Genomic DNA, 18,630 nt, shown 5'->3' with positions numbered 1-18,630 from the left:
GCTGCAGGTGATGATTGCATGGGAGTGGAGCTCCCCTGCCCCAGGTGAGCCACACAGGCCAGCACCTCCGGAATGAGGAACAGCAGTGAGAACCCCCATCATTTCTTCCACTAGGTTTCAAGAGAAATTCGGCAATATATAGTGGAATTGAAAATGCATGTTTTTATGTATTATGTCATGCCCAGGTATTTGCCCCAGAGAAACTGGCCCGTGCACCCAAGGAGATGGCATAGTGTTCAAAACCGGGATGCTGTGAAAGGAGTGAACAGGTGTGGTGTGCTCTTCCAGCAGGATTCTGGGCATGAGTGAAGTGAACCCGCTGGAAGTTGGGGGAGGGGGAAAAGCAGTGTGCTGATGCGTATGCATATCCCATCATGTTCCTATGAAGTGTGAAGCGTAGCAACCCCCCCTGTGTACCTGCATCCACCCACAAAAGTAGATGTGTAGCTGTGAGTGTATGTCCTTGGTCTAGTCTTCCTAGGCAAGGTGGAGGAACTGTGACCATTGCTGAGTTTGAAATGGTGCAGAGCACTGAGCAGTGTGAATAGTTAGCACACTGGGCCTGCTGCAGGCCAGGGGCACCTGTGGCAGACTTGGAATGTCTACCACTGTGTGGATGGTCGGACTCCTCTTGTAGTTGCTGCAGACCTGCATGCTCTGGGACTTGGGAAGCAGCCAGCCAGCTGTGTTCCAGCCTGTTGTTCCTAGTCTGTTTCTTCATGGTCTCCACTCATCTAAAATTATGAGAGAAAAGTGTGTGCCTGAGAATTCAAGCCACTTCACAAAGACCATCCTTTTTGCTTTTGGGGACCCAAATTGCTTTCAGATGGCCTTCCCAGTACTAAGAAACATGCCAAGAACAAACAGAAGCCTGTCAGTCCAGACACTGCTGACAAGCTGCGACTTGAAGGCTGACACATGAGTGAGTTGTTCTGCCCTCAAGGAGCAGTAGCTCTGCTCTGGAGCTCTCCGGCTCTCAGTGCCCCTCCAGAGCCTATTGCCTGTTGCCATCGGCATCCTACTCTAAGCAGCAACCAGACAGAAGGGTGCACAATTAAAATTTAGTTCTGCATTAGAGACAAGCGCTCTGCCTTGCTCTTCCCTGCTTGGACCTGGTCTCTATAGGGCAGGAGGGTTGTGTGAGGCCCATGGGTCCCTTCCCTCCCAGCTGGGCTCAGGTGCTAGTTGATTTTGTGTTGTCAGAAGAGTGATGATGGCAAGATGCTCTTCAACTGGTTCAGTTATATTGTGATTATAAGTGTGTTTATTCTGGTTCTGTAATAAGTAATCCTAGATTCCAGTTGAGAATGATCTGGGTCTTTCTAGGGTCTTTTGGGAGGTGGTGGTGACTCCAAGGATGGTTTTTGTTTGGTTATTAATTGATTAATCAATGCCCAACCCTTGAGGAACAGCTTTGGGTGGAGACCTCCCTTTGCTTCCTGGACCTCCCTTTTCTAGAGTCACTAGATAGAAGACTGTGACTATCAAGGACGTTTGGCTGCCACTTGGCTCTCTTTTTGAGGTCCAGCTTCTTGCAGATGAAGTAAAGTGTTATGCTTTGTGAGATGTATGCAGTTTTTGTTAACATGTTTTGCTTGTTCATCTTTGTCCATCAGGCTTGGCTCAGATGTGTAGCTCACAAGTGTGTTCTGTAGTGTTCCTAGAATACAGTTAGAGGGCTGTAGGCAGGGCAATGAGTTTGTTGGAAGACAAAGTCCACAGTGGGATATAGGCCCACTGATGAGGACCTGGGTGGGGTAAGGGGTCAGGGAGACTCTGTTTGGAGGCAAGGAGTCAAGAGCAGCTAGGGGAGGCCCACTGTGATAAAAAGCCACAGTGAGGAAACGACTGTGAGGAAGAATTTACTGAAGGCTTTAAGCATCAGTTGTGTTGTCAATGACTACTGATGTGTGTGGTCTCAGTTTCCCATTTTTATTTTTATTTTTTTAAGATTTTATTTATTTGACAGAGATCACAAGTAGGCAGAGAGGCAGGCAGAGAGAGAGGGGGAAGCAGGCTACCCACTGAGCAGAGAGCCCGATGTGGGGCTCGATCCCAGGACCCTGAGATCATGACCTGAGCTGAAGGCAGAGGCTTTAACCACTGAGCCACCCAGGCACCCCTCAGTTTCCCATTTTTTTTTTTAAAGATTTTATTTATTTATTTGACAGACAGAGATCACAAGTAGGCAGAGAGGCAGGCAGAGAGAGAGAGAGAAGGAAGCAGGCTCCCCGCTGAACAGAGAGCCTGATGCGGGGCTCGATCCCAGGACCCTGGGATCATGACCTGAGCCGAAGGCAGAGGCTTTAACCCACTGAACCACCCAGGCGCCCCTCAGTTTCCCATTTTTAAAGAATCTTTTTCACCTTCTCTGATCCTAATTTTTACAGGCGCATTAGAGTTGATCCATGCTATATGTCTCCATTCTTTGTATAGATGTTTGTGTCAATTATGTAGTGTTGCAGGACACATGACCTCAGAACTTAGTGGCTTAAAACAACAACACACTTGGATTCTCAGACAGTTTCTGTGGGTCAGGAACTTGGGAGCAGCTTAGCTGGGTGGTTCTGACTCAGAATGTCCCATGAAGTCGTAGTTAAGATGTTGGCTGGGGCTGTATCTTCTGAAGGCTTGACTGGGGCTGGAGAATCTTCTTCCAAGGTACTGTACTGATAGTGCCTGTAGGAGGCCTCATGTGTGGTCCTCTCCATGGGGTGGCTGGGGTGTCCTCATAGCACAGAGGCTGGCTTCTCATGGAGCAGTTAATCCAGGAAAGGGCAGGGTGAGGTCTTACATAAATCTTAGACCTGACAAATTGTATGCCCTTGTTTCTACACTGTGCATTGGCTGCACTGGCCAGTGCTGTTCAATAGGGAGGCAGGAGTACTAGGAGTGGAGGTGTGAGGTGTAGGGTACTGTAGCCGCCTCAGAAGTCTAAAAGCCACACAAAGCTCTGAAAGGATGTGTGAGGTGACAGGTGGGCTGAGAGCAGGGAGTCGAACTCTGAGGAGCACACAAAGTCTTTGTACTGGTAACAGTTTAATCAGCACAGTGTGTGAACTTGTGGGTATTTGGTTTTCCATATTTTTTTGTGTGTCTGAGATATAGTTTATTAAAACTTGGGGCACCTAGGTGGCTCAGTTGGTTAAGCATCTACCTTCAGCTCAGGTTGTGATCTCAGGGTCCTGGGATCAAGTCCTGCATAGGGCTCCTTGCTCAGTGGAGAGTCTGCTTCTTACTTACCGTCTATGCTCATGCTCCCTCTCTCTCTCTTTCTCTTTCCCAAATAAATAAAATCTTAAAAAAAAAAAAAAGAAAAAGAAAAAATGGTTGGAGCGCCTGGTGGCTCAGTCAGTTGAGCATCTAATTACTGGATTTGGCTTGGGTCAGGATCTCAGGGTCCTGAGATGGAGTTCCATGGTGGGCTCTGCACTCAGTGGGGAGTCTGCTTGAAGATTCTCTCTCCTTCTCCTTCTGCCCCTCCTCCTGCTTGCATACATGCTCTCTTTCTCTTTCAAATAAATAAATCTTTTTTTTTTTTTTTTAAGATTTTATTTATTTGACAGAGAGAGGACACAAGTAGGGGGAGGGACTGAGGGAAAGGTGGAAGCAGGCTCCTCCCCACTGAGCAGGGAGCTGGATGTGGGACTTGATCCCAGGACCCTAGGATCATGACCTAAGCCAAAGGCAGACGCTTCACGGACTGAGCCATCCAGGCACCCCTCAAATAAATAAATCTTTATAAAAGTATGGAGGTTGCTACTACTGAGTGCTTACTGTCTGTAAGATACATTGCCTGTATGTTACTGTGAAAGAAGATTATTCAGTAAGGCCTTTTGAGGTTGGCGTAAATTATCCCTGTCTTATAGCTAGCTACCCTGAACTCTGAGATGTAAAGTGACTCTCCTGTACTGTGGGAGGACACAGGCAGGAGCAAGGACAGGGAATTGGCCCAAAAAATCACATCTGTGCATGTTTGTGTGTGCACCCGCACGCATAGAACTTGTAGTCTTTGTACTCCCTGCTTCAGTGATGAGGCCCATAGACTTCAGGGAGAAGCCAGGGCCTCATTAACCCAAAATGATGAGGGGCATACTTCTTTGTCCCCGCTGGAGTTCATAGTACATGACTAGGGATGAAAAATAAGCAGGTGGCCCCCCAGAAGGTGAGCACTGTGGGTAGGATGGTGGCTGCTTTGACCTTTCTATTTCCTGTACCTAGCTCAGAATGTTCCTTGAATGAATGAATGAATGAGTGAATACAACATTGTAGCTGAAATTAAAAGGGTGTGCCAAAGTCAGCCTGGTGGAAGAAAATGTTTCAGGAGAGTGTGGCTTGTGGAGAGGCAGAGCCTGTTGTTGTGCCCCTGAGTGCAGAGTTGTTCAGGGAGTGATGAAAGGGGGGTGGGTAAGGATGGGCTCCAGGCTATGGGGGGGCTGTGGAAGACATTGCCAAGTGGCAAGGACCCTATTCTACATATGGGCCAGGTGTGGTCCCTCTAGTTGCAAGGAGGGAGCCCTTTTAGGATGGGATTGTCAGCCGGTAGATGGGTAGGGCTGAAGGCCAGGAGACTGGTTCGTGAAACCATAGTCATCTAGATGGGGTGGATACACAAATGTTCAGGAGTGGAGCTGGCCGATCTGGCAAGGGATTTAGGTACAAAGGGAAGGGGGCCTCAAGGAGTCAAGTCTTGTTTGATGACAGCTGTGAGCATGGCATGGCTAGGATTCATCTGATTGAGGACATTGTATTCAGGGCTGGATGACTGAAGGTGGTGGGTCCATGAATGCATGTGCTGATCATGAGGAATCTGGAAGTGGAGAGTTCCAGAAGGCAGTTGTCCTGTGACTTTGAAGCCCTGAACAGAAACCTCTGCTGCGTGAGGGTCTGAGACCTTTGATGCTTGGAGTGTTGGGGCTGGTGAGCTCACCCTCATGAATGAGGGCAGGCAGAACAGAACCCTGCTGGACAAAGGGGCCCCAAGATGAGAGGAGGAAGTAGGTGTATGTGGGGCCGGGACTGCAGGGGCACAGTGGGAACGGTGACAGTTCACAAGGGACACCGAGAACACCCAGTAGAACGCTGGAGCTCAGAGCTGTTCTTTGCGTTGCAGAAGGCATCCTGGGGTTGTGAGGACATGGAAGGGCTGCATGATTGTTAGGCTGCTGTTGACCCACATCTGAAAATGCATGTGCTCTGAGATGCGAGAGTGGGTGGAAGTTGGCGTTGGCGGTGTGCCAGTGTCCCTCAGGGCGGGGAGGACTTGATGAGGTGGCGGGGAAGGGGCACAAAAGGCCATAGGAAGCTGTCTGCAGTGACCATGTTGTGAGTAGGGTTTTGCATTTTGGGGCAGAGGTTACCCTTGTTGGTTGGGCCAGTGTGGGTCCAAATGGTGGTAGTGGTAGTAGTGACCAGCAGCATTAATTTGGTGATTCCTTATCCCTGCCAGGTGAAGAGTTACTGCCCCCTCATCACAGAGGGGGAGACCCCTTTACTTGCCCGAGTTCACAAAGCTGCCATATGGGAACCACACGTGAACCTGGGGTCTGGCTCCAGAGCATGCTGGTCAGTGCTCGGAATCAGGCCCTTTTTGAAAGGGCCTCCTGGGCAGTTGAGGCCTGTGTCTGTTACTTTGCACTGCTGTTGTGGCAGGACAGCCGCCCTGTAGAACAGGTAAAGGGGCGCCAGTGGCTGGTTGCAGTAAAACTTGATATATGAACGCTGATGCTTGAATTACTTGTCATTTTTATGTGCCAGGACATATTCTTCTGACTTTTTTTCCCCAACCATTTAAAAATGCAAAATCAGTTCTTAGTTCATAGACCAAATAAAAACGGATTGGGGTAGGTCTGGCTTGCCCATCATTTGTCCACCTCTGTGCCCCTGCTGTTGGTGGCTCTCAAGCTTGGGTGCCCATGAGAGTCCCTGAGAGTCTTGAAAACACTGATGCCAGACCCAGAGAAGGAACTGGCCTTGGGTGGTACCTGAACAGCAGAGGTTTTAAAACTTCTTTGGTTGTTAGTATACAGTTAAGGCTGTGGGCCCATCCATGACTCATATGCAGAGTTCAGGAAAATACACAGTCCTGGTTGGCAAGTCTGGGGTGGGGCCTGAGGTCCTCATTTCCAGCATGCTTCCGGGGTGCTGAAGCTGGCAGCCCCAATATGGCTAGAAGGCCATGCAGGGGGTGTGTTTCTGTGTCTACCCTCCATGGCATGCCATCTGTACCATCTAGAGCGAGCACCTGGGAGACGGAAGGTGTGTACTACAGCAAGTGAGAAGGCCAGGTCAAGACTTCACCCCTGTGTTGACAGGTAGTGTTTCCGTGACACTTGTCCTACCACTGATTTTCCAAGGATGCCTAGAAAATTGTAACTTCTAACTAATTTAGTGATTTTGGAAAAATGTACTTTTTCCTCTTACCATTTATCATTTCCTGCCTTGACATAAATACAGTTGAATTGTTTTCACTAGCACTGTTTTTATTTATGAGCTTTGAATGGGTTATAGCATCAGATAATCACTAATTTTCTTTGAAGCTTTTCTGGGGCGTTGTTCCATGATGTGGGAATAAATACACCACACAGAGTTCCCAAAGGCTGTGCATTGGATTTTGTGCAAAACAAAACCCCAGTGCATTGTAGGTGTGAGGCTTTCTGACCCCTCTTCCTGGGTCTGCAGGTGGTTGCCGAGCACCCGGATGCCTCAGGCGAGGAGATTGAGGAGCTGCTGGGATCGCAGTGGGACATGCTCAACGAGAAACAGAAAGCCCGCTATAACACCAAGTTCGCCCTGGTGGCTTCCTCCCAGTCTGAAGAAGACTCTGGTAAACGTAACACTGTGCTAGTGTGCTCTGCTTGGTTGTGAGATGTGTGTCATGTAGCCAGCTGAGCTCCGCTCGGTGACTGCAGGGACGTGGGGCTGCTCTCCGCATCTCTGACCCATGCGCTTGTGCCAGCAACCAGAGCGCGTGTGGTCACAATAAAGCAATCTCTGCTGTCTGCCTTTTCTCCCTCATTGTTGTGAGAGCTGCTTGGTGTGATTCTCTCTCTGCGAGCCCAAGTGGAGTGAGTGCTCTAGCCTCCACAGCGATGGGGTGGCCAGGGGTATACAGAAGGGAGGGAGCACAGGCAGTTGCTAGGACTGCAGGTGTGATGCTGCGCTTCCGGCAGGGGCTGGACCTGCACCTCAGGAGGGGCTTGCTTCTTCAGGTGGGGGGCCTTGGACCTGGGAGCAGGGAGGGCGTTCCTGGCCCATTTGCTTGAGAGCTCACAGGGTGAGGAAGGTGACTATACTGGCTTTAAGTATGGCCGTCCTCTGGTTCTTCTTAGGCCTTCAGTTTAAAAAACAAATAATTCTACTTTGCTTAAGAGAAGGGAGGCTTAACACTGTAAGCTTGGAAAGAACCTGTGACAGTGGTCAGATCTGTCATCTGTACATGCTTGGACACACATGTGGAAAACCAACATTTCTAATGTAAAAAAAAAATCTTTGGTTATCAATTTAAAATACAGACAATTCTGTATTTCTCAAGGTTCATCACTGAAGAATTTTGGAGTGGTCAAATGTAAAGTGTTTCAAGACTCACCTAAAAGGAGACCAAGACCCAGAAGTCATTGCATTTTGCCTTGTGCACACAAGCCATGCTTCTAGACCAGCCTGTGCACATTTGCCTCTATCCACACGTGCACTAGACAGCCTCCCTGTTTTGGTCACAGATGCTCCTTTTTTTTTTTTTTTTTTTTTTTTTAAGATTTTATTTATTTATTTGACAGAGAGATCACAAGTAGGCAGAGAGGCAGGCAGAGAGAGAGAGGAGGAAGCAGGCTCCCCGCTGAGCGGAGATCCCAACGCGGGACTCGATCCCAGGACCCTGAGATCATGACCTGAGCCGAAGGCAGCGGCTTAACCCACTGAGCCACCCAGGCGCCCCTGGTCACAGATGCTCTTGATTTTAGGGCTTTCTAGATCTCCACATCAACTATCTCATATATTAATATTGAATTTTGTTGAATTTGTTCAGCATTTGTTGCAAATAACATGATTTAGAATAGCAAGTATGTTCTGGATTTGTGCAGAGGTTGACTTGACTCTTCATCAGCACACTAAATCTGGAAGGATGGTCCTTTTCAATGACTGGCTTATTTAAGAATGAGTTAGGTTTTCCTGAAGCCAGATTGAACTACCCTTGAAGAGTAAGTGTGACTATGACTCTGTGTCACATTTTGTCATTTTGGACTGCTGCCGACTATTTAACTGACAGGAGGACAGGGTTGGTTTCCGCCTTCAGTGTATGTCAGGTGTGTTCCTGTCCTAGAGGCCCTCGAGCCTCCCTTTTGGGGCCTCCAGTGCCAATAACTAAGACGATGGGCTGTGTTGGTGGCATCAGCTGTCTGTGGCCTCAGTATGAGGAACTCAAACAGAGGCCCACATTGCTGACTTCTGTACAGAATGCCCGCTATCTCATTTTGGGCACAGGGGAAGTTCTTACGTGAAGGGCTGTGACATCACCTCACCTGTGTGGAGAGGTGCAGGGTATCAGTTGCTTCTCGCAGGTCTCTGTAGTTCAGTGACATACACTGATGAGCTGGGCAAACTGGGTTGAGGGTGTTCTGGCAGGTCAGGCTGGCTGTGCCCTGTGCTGGCCGTGCATGGTCAGTGCTGCACAAACCCCGTTGCTCTGCAAGCCTCTTCCCAGTGGGCCTTCATGGCCAGCCCATGTGGCTGCCTGTGGGCCGGCTCATGCTGTCATAGGGCAGCTGCTGAGGGCTCTAGTGGTATCAGGCCTCCACCTGTGGTGAGGCCCTGGATGGAGTGACCAGGCCGTGGCTAGCTGCACCTCCTCCTGAGGCACCACGGGATCCGGCACTCCTCCTGGCTGCACACCCCTGTCCCTGTGGGTGGTAAGGCTGGGGGATGACCCTGTCCTCCCACCAGATGTCTGCCCAGTGGTCCAGGGCTACACCCTGAACCTTGGTACAACAGGCATGCAGATAGAAATACTGGATCTGTGCTTGGAATAAACATTGGTGTGTTCGAGTTAATCACCTCTCTAGAATTTGCACTCTGACCTTACATCTCCGTTTCCTAGGTCAGTACCTTAAATCTTGGATTAGTTGATATTCCTGGAAATACTAATGACTGACATAGTTAAACAACATGTAGGAAACCCTTAATTTGAAGATACCGAAGGAGTGTTGCTGCTTAACATGCTTCTTTCAGGAAACGTATAAAAAGTAGCAAGCTTTGTACTTTTTAAAGTTCCACTTAAGTTCCACTAGTCTTTAAATGTTAGGAAACTAGTGGGTTATATTTAAATTTAGTGCTATAGGATATTAAAATGTAATTATAACAAATACCAATATAATAATCTGTAGATTAGATAAGGATTTTCTAGTATTTGGTGGTATAGGAAATGGTCCCTTGCAATTTGCTGGCTGGGCCATCATTGCTTTGGAGGGTGGCTTGTGGAGTGTTTTTCATGTAAGTTTCCCCTATCCCCCATACCAAGGTAATGTAAATGGGAAAAAAAGAAACCATACAAAGAGGACACAGGACCCTGCTGAAGAGGCTGAAGTTGAAGATGCACCCAGGAAAAGACTCAGGACGGAGAAGCATGGTCTTAGGAAGGTAATTATGCACCAGGTGTGCCTGGGCTGGAGGAGCATGTGCTGTGTGAGTCCTTAGTGGCCAGTTTCCTGGGCAGAAGCAGATCAGAGGCTAGGGGCCTTGCTCAGCGGGTACTGGTTTAGAGGCAGACGGTTGCGTCTCTCCTGAAACCCTTTTGACAAGGCTGTTGCAGAGGGCCAGTTCTTATCTGCCATGGACTTTATTACAAACTGCTCATACTTGGCTGTCAAAGAACATACAAACACTTTGAATAATACTTGATGTTTAGATTTTTATGGAATTGTATAGACTAAAGATGGCTCTTGTCTATAGGGCTGTTATTCAGTGTATAAATAATTGGCATGAAAACATCAAAATCAGGGATGTTTTTAGGGATTAGGGATAAGTTATACTTCAATAAAAAAGTTTTTCAAAATCCATTAAAGGCGTTGAAAATAGATTTTATGAATTCATTCAGTTTATTAGTAATTCATGTTATTATTCATCTAATGGGACTACTAAGCAGGCCTGTTTGATGCAACAAAAGAGTATAGATATGATATGCATAGAATATAAGATACACTCTTTCTCTCTCTATATATATACTTATATACTTAGACTCTTCTACTCTTACAAAAGAGTATAGATGTGCATAGATAGGAGGGCCCCAGGGCTGTCTAGTTCTAGCACAGTCCAGCAGGCATCAAGGGGCGAAGTTTGCCTGGCACCTGGAGGAGGGTGAGCCCGCTTACCCGCTTATGGTGACTGTATGTGTGGAGAGCGTGCGCTCTTTCCAGTGTGCTTTATGGCCCTGTGGTGTTGAGTCACGGATGGACCTAGAGTTGAAACAGACTTTGTATCTTATGCTTGAGTTTATACAGAGTAGTCTTGTATCTGTGGTTTTGAGAAAAGCTTCATCCATTCTTTTACCTATCTAAATGAAGAAGTTCCTTTTTCTTTTTTTTAAGATTTTGTTTATTTATTTGACAAAAACAGTGAGAGATGGAATACAAGCAGAGGGAATGGGAGAGGGAGAAGCAGGCTTCCCGCTGAGTGGGGAGCTCGATGTGGGGCTCAGTCTCAGGAACCTGGGATCATGACCTGAACTGAAGGCAGACGCTTAACCAACTGAGCCACCCAGATGCTCCTAGAAATTTCTTTCTTTACTGTTTTATTTGGAATGGAAAACCCCATTCCACATGCTGCTGAAGTGTGACCACGTGGCCACCGCATCAGCTATCTTGCTTCTTTAAGGCCATTGTTGCAGGTCAGGGCAGCAGGCAGGCCCTGCACTATTTTTCTGGGCAAGAGAACATTCTTCCAGGGCACCTGTCGGGTGAAGTGGTTAGCGGTCAAGTATCCAGCCCAGAGAGAGGTAAAACGGACCTTGTGTCACTGTAACCAGGTGGCTCACAGCCCCCAGGAGCATCCTCTCTGCCTCCTGCTAGTCAGGCAGTCCTGTGCTGGTGGGCAGACTCACATCGGCTGCCTTGACATACTTGTATTTCATATTTACCTTAAAAACGTGTGATCCTGGACATTTGAAAAATCAAAATTCACATTAAGTAGCCAGGTAGAAATGTTTTATTACCTAAGCTTGTGCAGTAGCACATAATACAAAGAGTAGTGGTGTCTCCCTCTGGTTGAGTTTTTATAATCCAGGTAGGCTGTATCCTGTACACTTCCTGGGCCCCTGTTACCTTGTCCGCAGTCTTGTGACTGCTTACACCGGCCCTGGGCCGGCTGGGGAGTGGGCTCGGCATGCAGGGAGCAGCCCGGCCTGGAGACTGGGAAGGCGCAGGTGGCTGCGTGGCCATGCTGCTTCAGGGCTGTCAGGAGAGGTTCTTTTCTTTTTCTCTTTTTAAAAAAAAAATTATGTATTTATTTTGAGGGGGAGAAAGAGAGCACAAGCAGAGGGCGCAGCAGGCAGAGGGAGAAGCAGGCTCCCTGTCAAGCAGGGAGCCCGATGTGGGGCTCTGTCCCAGGACTCTGGGATCATGACCTGAGCTGAGGGCAGATGCTTCACTGACTGAGCCACACAGGCACCCAGGAGAGGTTATTTTCAAGAAAACTCCTTTAGATTCTGAGCACTGAACGAAATGTTCCTGATCCCTTCTTGTGTGTGTGTGTGTGTGTGTGTGTGTGTGTGGTTTTTCTCATTTGTGAAATGTGCTTTCTTGATGATCTTTGTGAGGTTTGTCTGGACCTTATCTCTGAATTGGAAATCCTCTGTGGAGGGAGTTAGGGAGTTAGAGCAGTGATGTTGGCATTGACTTGAGACGCCACTTTAGGTTGATGGAACAACCTCAGGAGTGGAAGGGTTGTTTTTTTTTTTTCTCCTTCACACTCTGCTTTGAATTCAGGGGGAACTTGAGAAGCGTATGAAATGCGGCTCACATGAAGAGTCTGAGCAGCATGGCTTGTTTGGCTCCCCTACCCCTGCAGCCCCTCTATCCCAGCAGATGGCAGGGCAGGCGCCGGGGAGGGCCTTTGAGCTGTGGAAGAGGCATGAGCCTGCTCTGTGCTCATGGAGTATGTGGAGCACATTTCAAAGAAAGACATTTTAGCAACCTGTGTTAGTTCACATTAGATTTTGTTCCCCTTCCTTTTCTTCTCTTTTTTCTTTTTATGTAATAACAGAGAGAGACGGTCAGTGACAAGACAGCCCGAACAAGCTCTTGCAAGGCCACCGAGACAGCCTCCTCGCTGAAGAGCCAGGCAGGTAATGTGGTTAGTGCTTCTTCCTTCTCAGCTCTGCCAGGCACCTGGGCTGGGCTGGCAGCAAACAGGAAGCTGGGCCGGGGAAGGGCACGAGATCTCCTCCGAGGGGTCTGACGGCTAGTAAGGAGGAAGGAAGGTTCTCGTGCACCTGAATGTGTAAGTGGTTGCAGTGCTCCAGCTACATTTTATTGAAGTTATTTTTCTCTTGGTTTCTACTGGGCTTTATTTTCAGTTTAAAATTACGCTAAAGAAGTTATTTAAGTCAGAAATATCCAGGTTTCTTCCTTGACGGTGCCAGTAGCTGCTATAAATTCCACCACTTTTGAGTATCTGATCATCTATTTTCACTAAAAGTAAAAAGTAAGGATTAGTTATTTCTCTTTCACATGTTGAAGAAACTGGCTTCAAGTGTTTGTGAAAAATAACTCAAAGCAATGAAAGAAGTAGGCTCCCTTTCACTCCTCATTGTCTTTTTGAAGTTTCTGACAGTTTATTACAGAGAGCTTACCATCTCCAGCTCTTTTTGTTTTTCTGTTTTTTTCTTAAGAAAGAGGGTGGGGGAGGGGCAGGGGCGAGGGAGAGAGAGAGAACCTCAAGCAGACCTCACCCCTGCCCCACCCCGCTGAGCAAGGAGCCCAACACAGGGCTTGATCTCATGACCCTGAGATCATGACCTGAGCTGAAATCACGCAGATGCCATCTTGCCTCCCTCCTGTCACCAACTCTTAATTAGAAAAACAACATTCAGAGGAGAAAGGAGTAAGTGAGAGTTGGAAATGGATTTGCTTTCCTTATTTTGCATGAGGTGCTATGTTGGTTTTCAAAAGTCAATTAAATGGACTATGAAAAGAAAGACATTTGTGAGCAATGCTGTGCCCGAGTTTTCACATCCGAGAGACCACCAAGGAGCCAACACCGATGCAATCACACCAGGGTTTATTTAACAAGCTTAAGCTTGGGCCCAAGTATACCCAACACAGTGGAGTCGGGACTTGGACCGAAGCTTAAGCTTGTTAAATAAACCCTCGTGTGATTGCATCGGTGTTGGCAGTTTAAACATTGAGTGGACATTTGAGGATATGAAGGGATAGTGGTCTTATGGTTGTATTTAAAACTTTATGTTTCAGAGACATGTACTGAGCTTTTTACAGGTGAAATGATGTTTGGAATTTGCTCCAGAAGAATGTGGCTTCTGGGGATGTGAAGCTAGGTTTGGATGGAGCCGTGTTGTGATGGATTTGGGGGTTGGCCAGGCAGGGGAACATTGGGAGTTCACTGGACAATTTGCCTTTGTTTCCATTCAGATTTTTTCACAGTAAAAAGTTAAGCCTAACAGAGGATCCTGGAAAATTTATCCTTAGAACTTCATTTATTACAGGGGTAATTTTGAAGCAGTTAAGAGATTGAGGGTTTAAAAAAAAAAAAAAGAGAGATTGAGGGTTTAAGATTTCAAACTTTACTTTATAAACCAAAATTGTTTTACAGCAACGAAACATCTGTCAGATGCATGCAAACCACTGAAGAAGCGAAATCGGGCATCTACAGCCGCGTCTTCCACTCCTTTTAGCAAAAGTTCGTCTCCTTCTGCATCCTTAACTGAGAATGAGGTAAAATACTAGTGATAGTGATGACCATGGTGTTCATATGAAGGCCATTTAGTTGCCCAAGTTGAAGTGTGAGCAAAAGTGAGACTTAACAAGCATAACACTGGTGTCCTCTCCACAAATGTAGGTGAGTTTCAGATTCTTTCAACTATGTATTAGTCATGGAATGGGAAAAAAAAATCACTATTTTAGTCTATTTGAGCACCATAGGTATACACATATGCACACAGCGTATGTATAAATGTCTGTGTATATACTTCTGTCTGGATGTAGTTTAACTGTTCTTGAGATCTGTGTTTAAAATGTGTTCTATTTAGCCCCACACTGTAATTAATTTTCCACATCCCAGCAAGTCTACTCTGGCCCTAACATGACACTGTTGCTTGAGCGGACTCTGGTCATTGTGCACTCACCCCAGGCGGGGTGGAGGGTAGTTTGCCTGTTGTGTTGGATTCCTAGGCTCATGGAGGCATGTCCTCATGCATTCCATGGTTTGAGTCCTCTAAATCCTGGCATACCCTTAGACGCTTGAGTGTGGAGGTGAGTCAGAACCACCATGGTAATACGACTCCTCTATTTTCTGCATTTGCAGAATATGCAGTATATAGCAGAATAATATCTACCTGAGGCTATACCCCTCGTTGTATCATGACATCTGGACTTCATCACCAGATATAAAGTCTTGGCCGTTCTAAAAACAAAAAACAGCCTCAGAATGCAAATATGACACTTTTGGGGGAGTTTTGGATTCCCAATTTTAGTGACTACCCAAGGAGTTTATAATCAAGTTTTAATTCCTTACTAATTTTTTCCCTGTGATCCTCTTTTTCTCATTGTAGACATGAGTCCTGTTTATTTAGAGTATGAGGAGATGCTAACCTTGGGCTTTTTTTGAACAAGACAGTAAGGCAGGGAGTGGATATACCCCTCACCCTATTGGGTAAGAAGGTGGCACTTTTGACCTGGTCTCTGCCACGGTCACTGGTGGGGCCTGACTGTTCTGCTGTCTCAGCCTCAGTTACTTCCTCACTCTAGATGTGGGCTGGGCCTTCCTGCATGAGGTGTCTTCTAGGGACCTGAGCCATTTGAGGTGGTATAAACATAGAGTTGCTCTGAGTGGGGTTTTCTTTGGGGGTTCATGCCAGTGGTGGTGGGAAGCTGCTCATGTGTGGGAACTGGGGCTTTCTTATAGTTTGGTGTGTGTAGGTAATTAAACATTTCTTATATTTGGGCACATTTGAGAAAATGCAATATGAATTCTTCACTGAACTTCCAGGGGCTTATTGAAACATGAAAAAGACAAATTCTATACAAATTTTTTTCCTTTTTTTTTTCTTGTCTGAATTATGATTAGTACCCTGAAAAATGAAGATTCTAATTCTAAAGAATACTAAAAGTAAAAAGTTTCAGGTCCATAGACCCTTTTGCTTAAAGTCGGCTTTTTAAAGAAGATTTTTAATGAGTTTTTCTGTCATTGCACTTTGATCCACTTTCTGGTTGAGTTTTTACTTACTCCGTTGTCAGATACAGTTGTAAGAAAAACTGAGGCTGAAAACAAATCTTTTCTGTCATTCCTGGTCAGAAACCGTGCCAGCCAAATGTTTGGATTCTGGGCAGCACAGCCCAGGGCGGACACAGCCAGGGTGGGGTGAGAACAGGTGGGTCAGGGTTGGTGGTCTGATGCTCACTGAGACCAGCGTGACTGGGGTCTTCCTGGGTTAGACATTTGTTCTGAACTTGGGAAGACTTCAATGAAACATCTTATAATTATTAGACTTCATTGATTTTTTAATTTTTTAGAACTTCAGAACTGGGTAGTTTACTAAATGTGTTCATATTATATATTAAACACATTAAAATCATACACTGTCCTGCATTTTGAAGGTGATACATAGATCCCATAGTATGCATTCTATTGCTTATGTAAAAACATTCAAGTTACTAGGCCTTTTCTATCAGGCCACTTTTGAGTGGCTTATATAAATCTTTCATTAGCGTTCATTTTTATAGAATTATATTGTTCATTAAACCACTTCAAGTGAGCGAAAAGCCTTATCTATTCTGTGTTACCACTACTGAACTATAGTCTGCGTTCACAACGTATACCATGCTGAGTGCCTTTTAGCACGGGAGGCAGAGTGTAGGGTTCTAAAACAGTGTCCTATAAACCACTGGTATCCTGTTCTGGTGGGAGTTGGGTGACCCTGGGAGCTGCTGTTTGGGCTTCAGACTTGCCCCTTACTTAGGTCACATGCCCACTGCATGTTTGTGTGTCCTGCTTTTTATCACCCTTGATTGAAATAAGGAGTTTTCACAGAGTTGGTATTTCAAGACATTTTAGGTCATCTGTGGTTTAAATTCTTCTCAAAAAAAGGTATATATGAGAAATAAAATTGATACTGGAATAAGTATTACATGGTACTACAGCACCCTAATGAAGAGAATAGATTAAAATTACACACTTGCATGACAAAGGCCTGTGAAGGAATTAATGTGATTTAAGTGTTTTGTAACTTCATTTCTTATTCCCTTAGTAGAGCAAATTCTTATTTTTTTCGCCTTCACTGGTAACAGCTTTTATGGGAGCCCACATCAGCCAAGTTGGATTTGAACTCAGCTGCCCTGTACTGCACTTAAAATGATGTAATATTCCAGGATGTCTGCTCCAGGTGGTGTATCGTCGTACACACTAAGGGACATTCCTATCACAGTCATTTTATGGAAGATGTGTGATAATCTGTTTTTACTGGTATTACTAACACATACAATGAAGAAAACAGATAACAAATTTTAAGACCAAGGTAAGATACCTAATCAAGGCCATTTACCTGATCACATTCATCTCATAATAGAAACACACTCATATTGCAATGATCCATGTAGATTTCACGTTGAAGGGACACCCGTCACCAGGGGCTGCCCTGGGCCTGCAACAAGGACTCCGCGCCGAAGGGGCTGGTCTTGCTAGAGGCCACACTTGTCTCCTAGTTCATGACTTGCCGAGTTTTTATTGAAAAATGCTGGCATCTGCACCTTCAGAAACAGAACAAGCAGCACACACTAAAAGGAGTCCTCGTCAGCTAATTCCCATTGCCAATGGAATGTACTCAGTACTGTACATATTAAACTAATTTCCAACATAAAAGGCAGGAGGAGTTTTGATTCTGTCTTTTTTTTACTAAGCAGTTTTACTATGACACTAGTTACAGCAAATTTTTAGGAAAAATATCATTTACAGTATCATATGAGCCATTTAACTCCACTCTTGGTTCAGTGATTGGTGTCTTGGGGGCACCGCAATCAGGTTATTTATAGTAGCCACTTCATCAGTCGCTCTTGTAGGACATCAGCCATCCCATTAAATGTCTAAGTCTTGGGTGACCACCTGGTGTCCTACCCCTGGGTGCCCGCATGTTTGCATGGTGAGACACAGGCCTCGCTTGCCCTTTAGCTCGTGGAGGCAGAAGGAGTGCTGTTCACGTTACCATGTTAACAGCATCCGGTTCATTCCCAGCAGACTCTTCAGCTGTGTTCTACCCTTAATGAAAGTTTCTGACTACTACTTGTGTTCTAAACCGTTAAGTAATGTAACGCATGTTAAACACTTAGGGTGCCTGGCGCCTTGCAAGGACTCAGTGGTTCACTGTTGTGACAATAATGGTTATAACAATAAAAATAATAAAATCACCATCATTCCATTTTTATCCAAAAGTATAAATTTTGCTTTGGCATGAAAAGTGATCCTCTCGACTGCATTATGCACGTGGGGGTAAACTGAATCTAGAAGTGGCAGACACTGGGCTGGTTTGAGTAGCACTTGAGGGTCTGGCCTGTGCTGAGGGCTTGTTGGGTGGCTCTTCTTGGAGCTGGTGGGATACATGGCCTGCGAGGTGGCCCAAGTCATGCTGTTCCTAAAAGACATTGAAAAAGCTCAGGAGTAAATGTAGGGGTCACAGAAAACTAATTATTTTATTTAAAAATGTGAAAAAAGGTCATGTAAGTGGTCCAGTTCAAGAAACGATCACCCCAAGTAGGGACTTGCCTGTAAGGCTTTTGACAAGAATTCATTTGAAACTATAGCATGATGAATTTTGAGTGGGCGGCCGGCCAGCTACCAACATGCGTTAGGCGCATTAGAAGTTAGCCAGAGAGCAGGTGCTTTCCTCCGTAGGAAGAACTGTCAAAATGGCTGTATGGTATATCCTCTAGGCAGCCTAAAATTAGCATCAGCGAAGTACATAGGAGGGCATGGGGTAGGGACAAGGATGGGGGAGTATGCAGTGTTTCTCAACTGGGGGAGGCATCTTCCTCTGCTGGGGGATATTGGGAAGGTGGTGAGGTGCAGGTAGTGAGAGGGACAGTTCCACAGGCGGCAGAATTGTCCTCCAAATGCCAGCAGTGGTCTTGCTGGGGAATGCTGGTGGATGAGCAGAGCTCCCGAGAGGGCCCACCCATGGCTTCCTGAAGGTGAGTGGAAAGGGCTTCTGTTTGGAAAGAGCTTAGTGACAAGTAAGTTTTGTCTGCCAAGAGCACAAAAATTCATTATGCTACTAATTTAACATGAATTTCCTCATTTCCTAGGGAGGTCAGAATAACACTGATACATTCTAGTCTTGTCCTTTGAACCGCCTGTTGTTGAAGTGACTTTCGCTTAGACATAGAATCACTGTAGCGGTTCCATTTATGTGCTGCAAAC

The 18,630-nt window shown here is 46.1% G+C and overlaps 1 protein-coding gene across 1 annotated transcript in view; it reads left to right on the top strand.

Annotated features, from left to right (window-relative positions):
- The window catches only part of NSD2 (nuclear receptor binding SET domain protein 2), a gene marked incomplete at its 5' end in the record, with an annotated part of 63,271 nt that overhangs the window by 16,922 nt on the left and 27,719 nt on the right, over positions 1–18,630 (top strand). Inside the window, 4 exon segments of the mRNA XM_082727063.1 lie at positions 6,682–6,826; positions 9,512–9,630; positions 12,250–12,331; positions 13,816–13,937. Coding sequence (XP_082583189.1) covers positions 6,682–6,826; positions 9,512–9,630; positions 12,250–12,331; positions 13,816–13,937 — 468 coding nt within the window.

This window comes from Mustela nivalis, assembly GCF_964662115.1.
Source record: "Mustela nivalis genome assembly, chromosome: 4".
Taxonomy (NCBI): Eukaryota; Metazoa; Chordata; class Mammalia; order Carnivora; family Mustelidae; genus Mustela; species Mustela nivalis.
The sequence above is the reverse complement of the archived record's forward strand: the minus strand, read 5'-3'. Positions and strand labels throughout refer to the sequence as shown.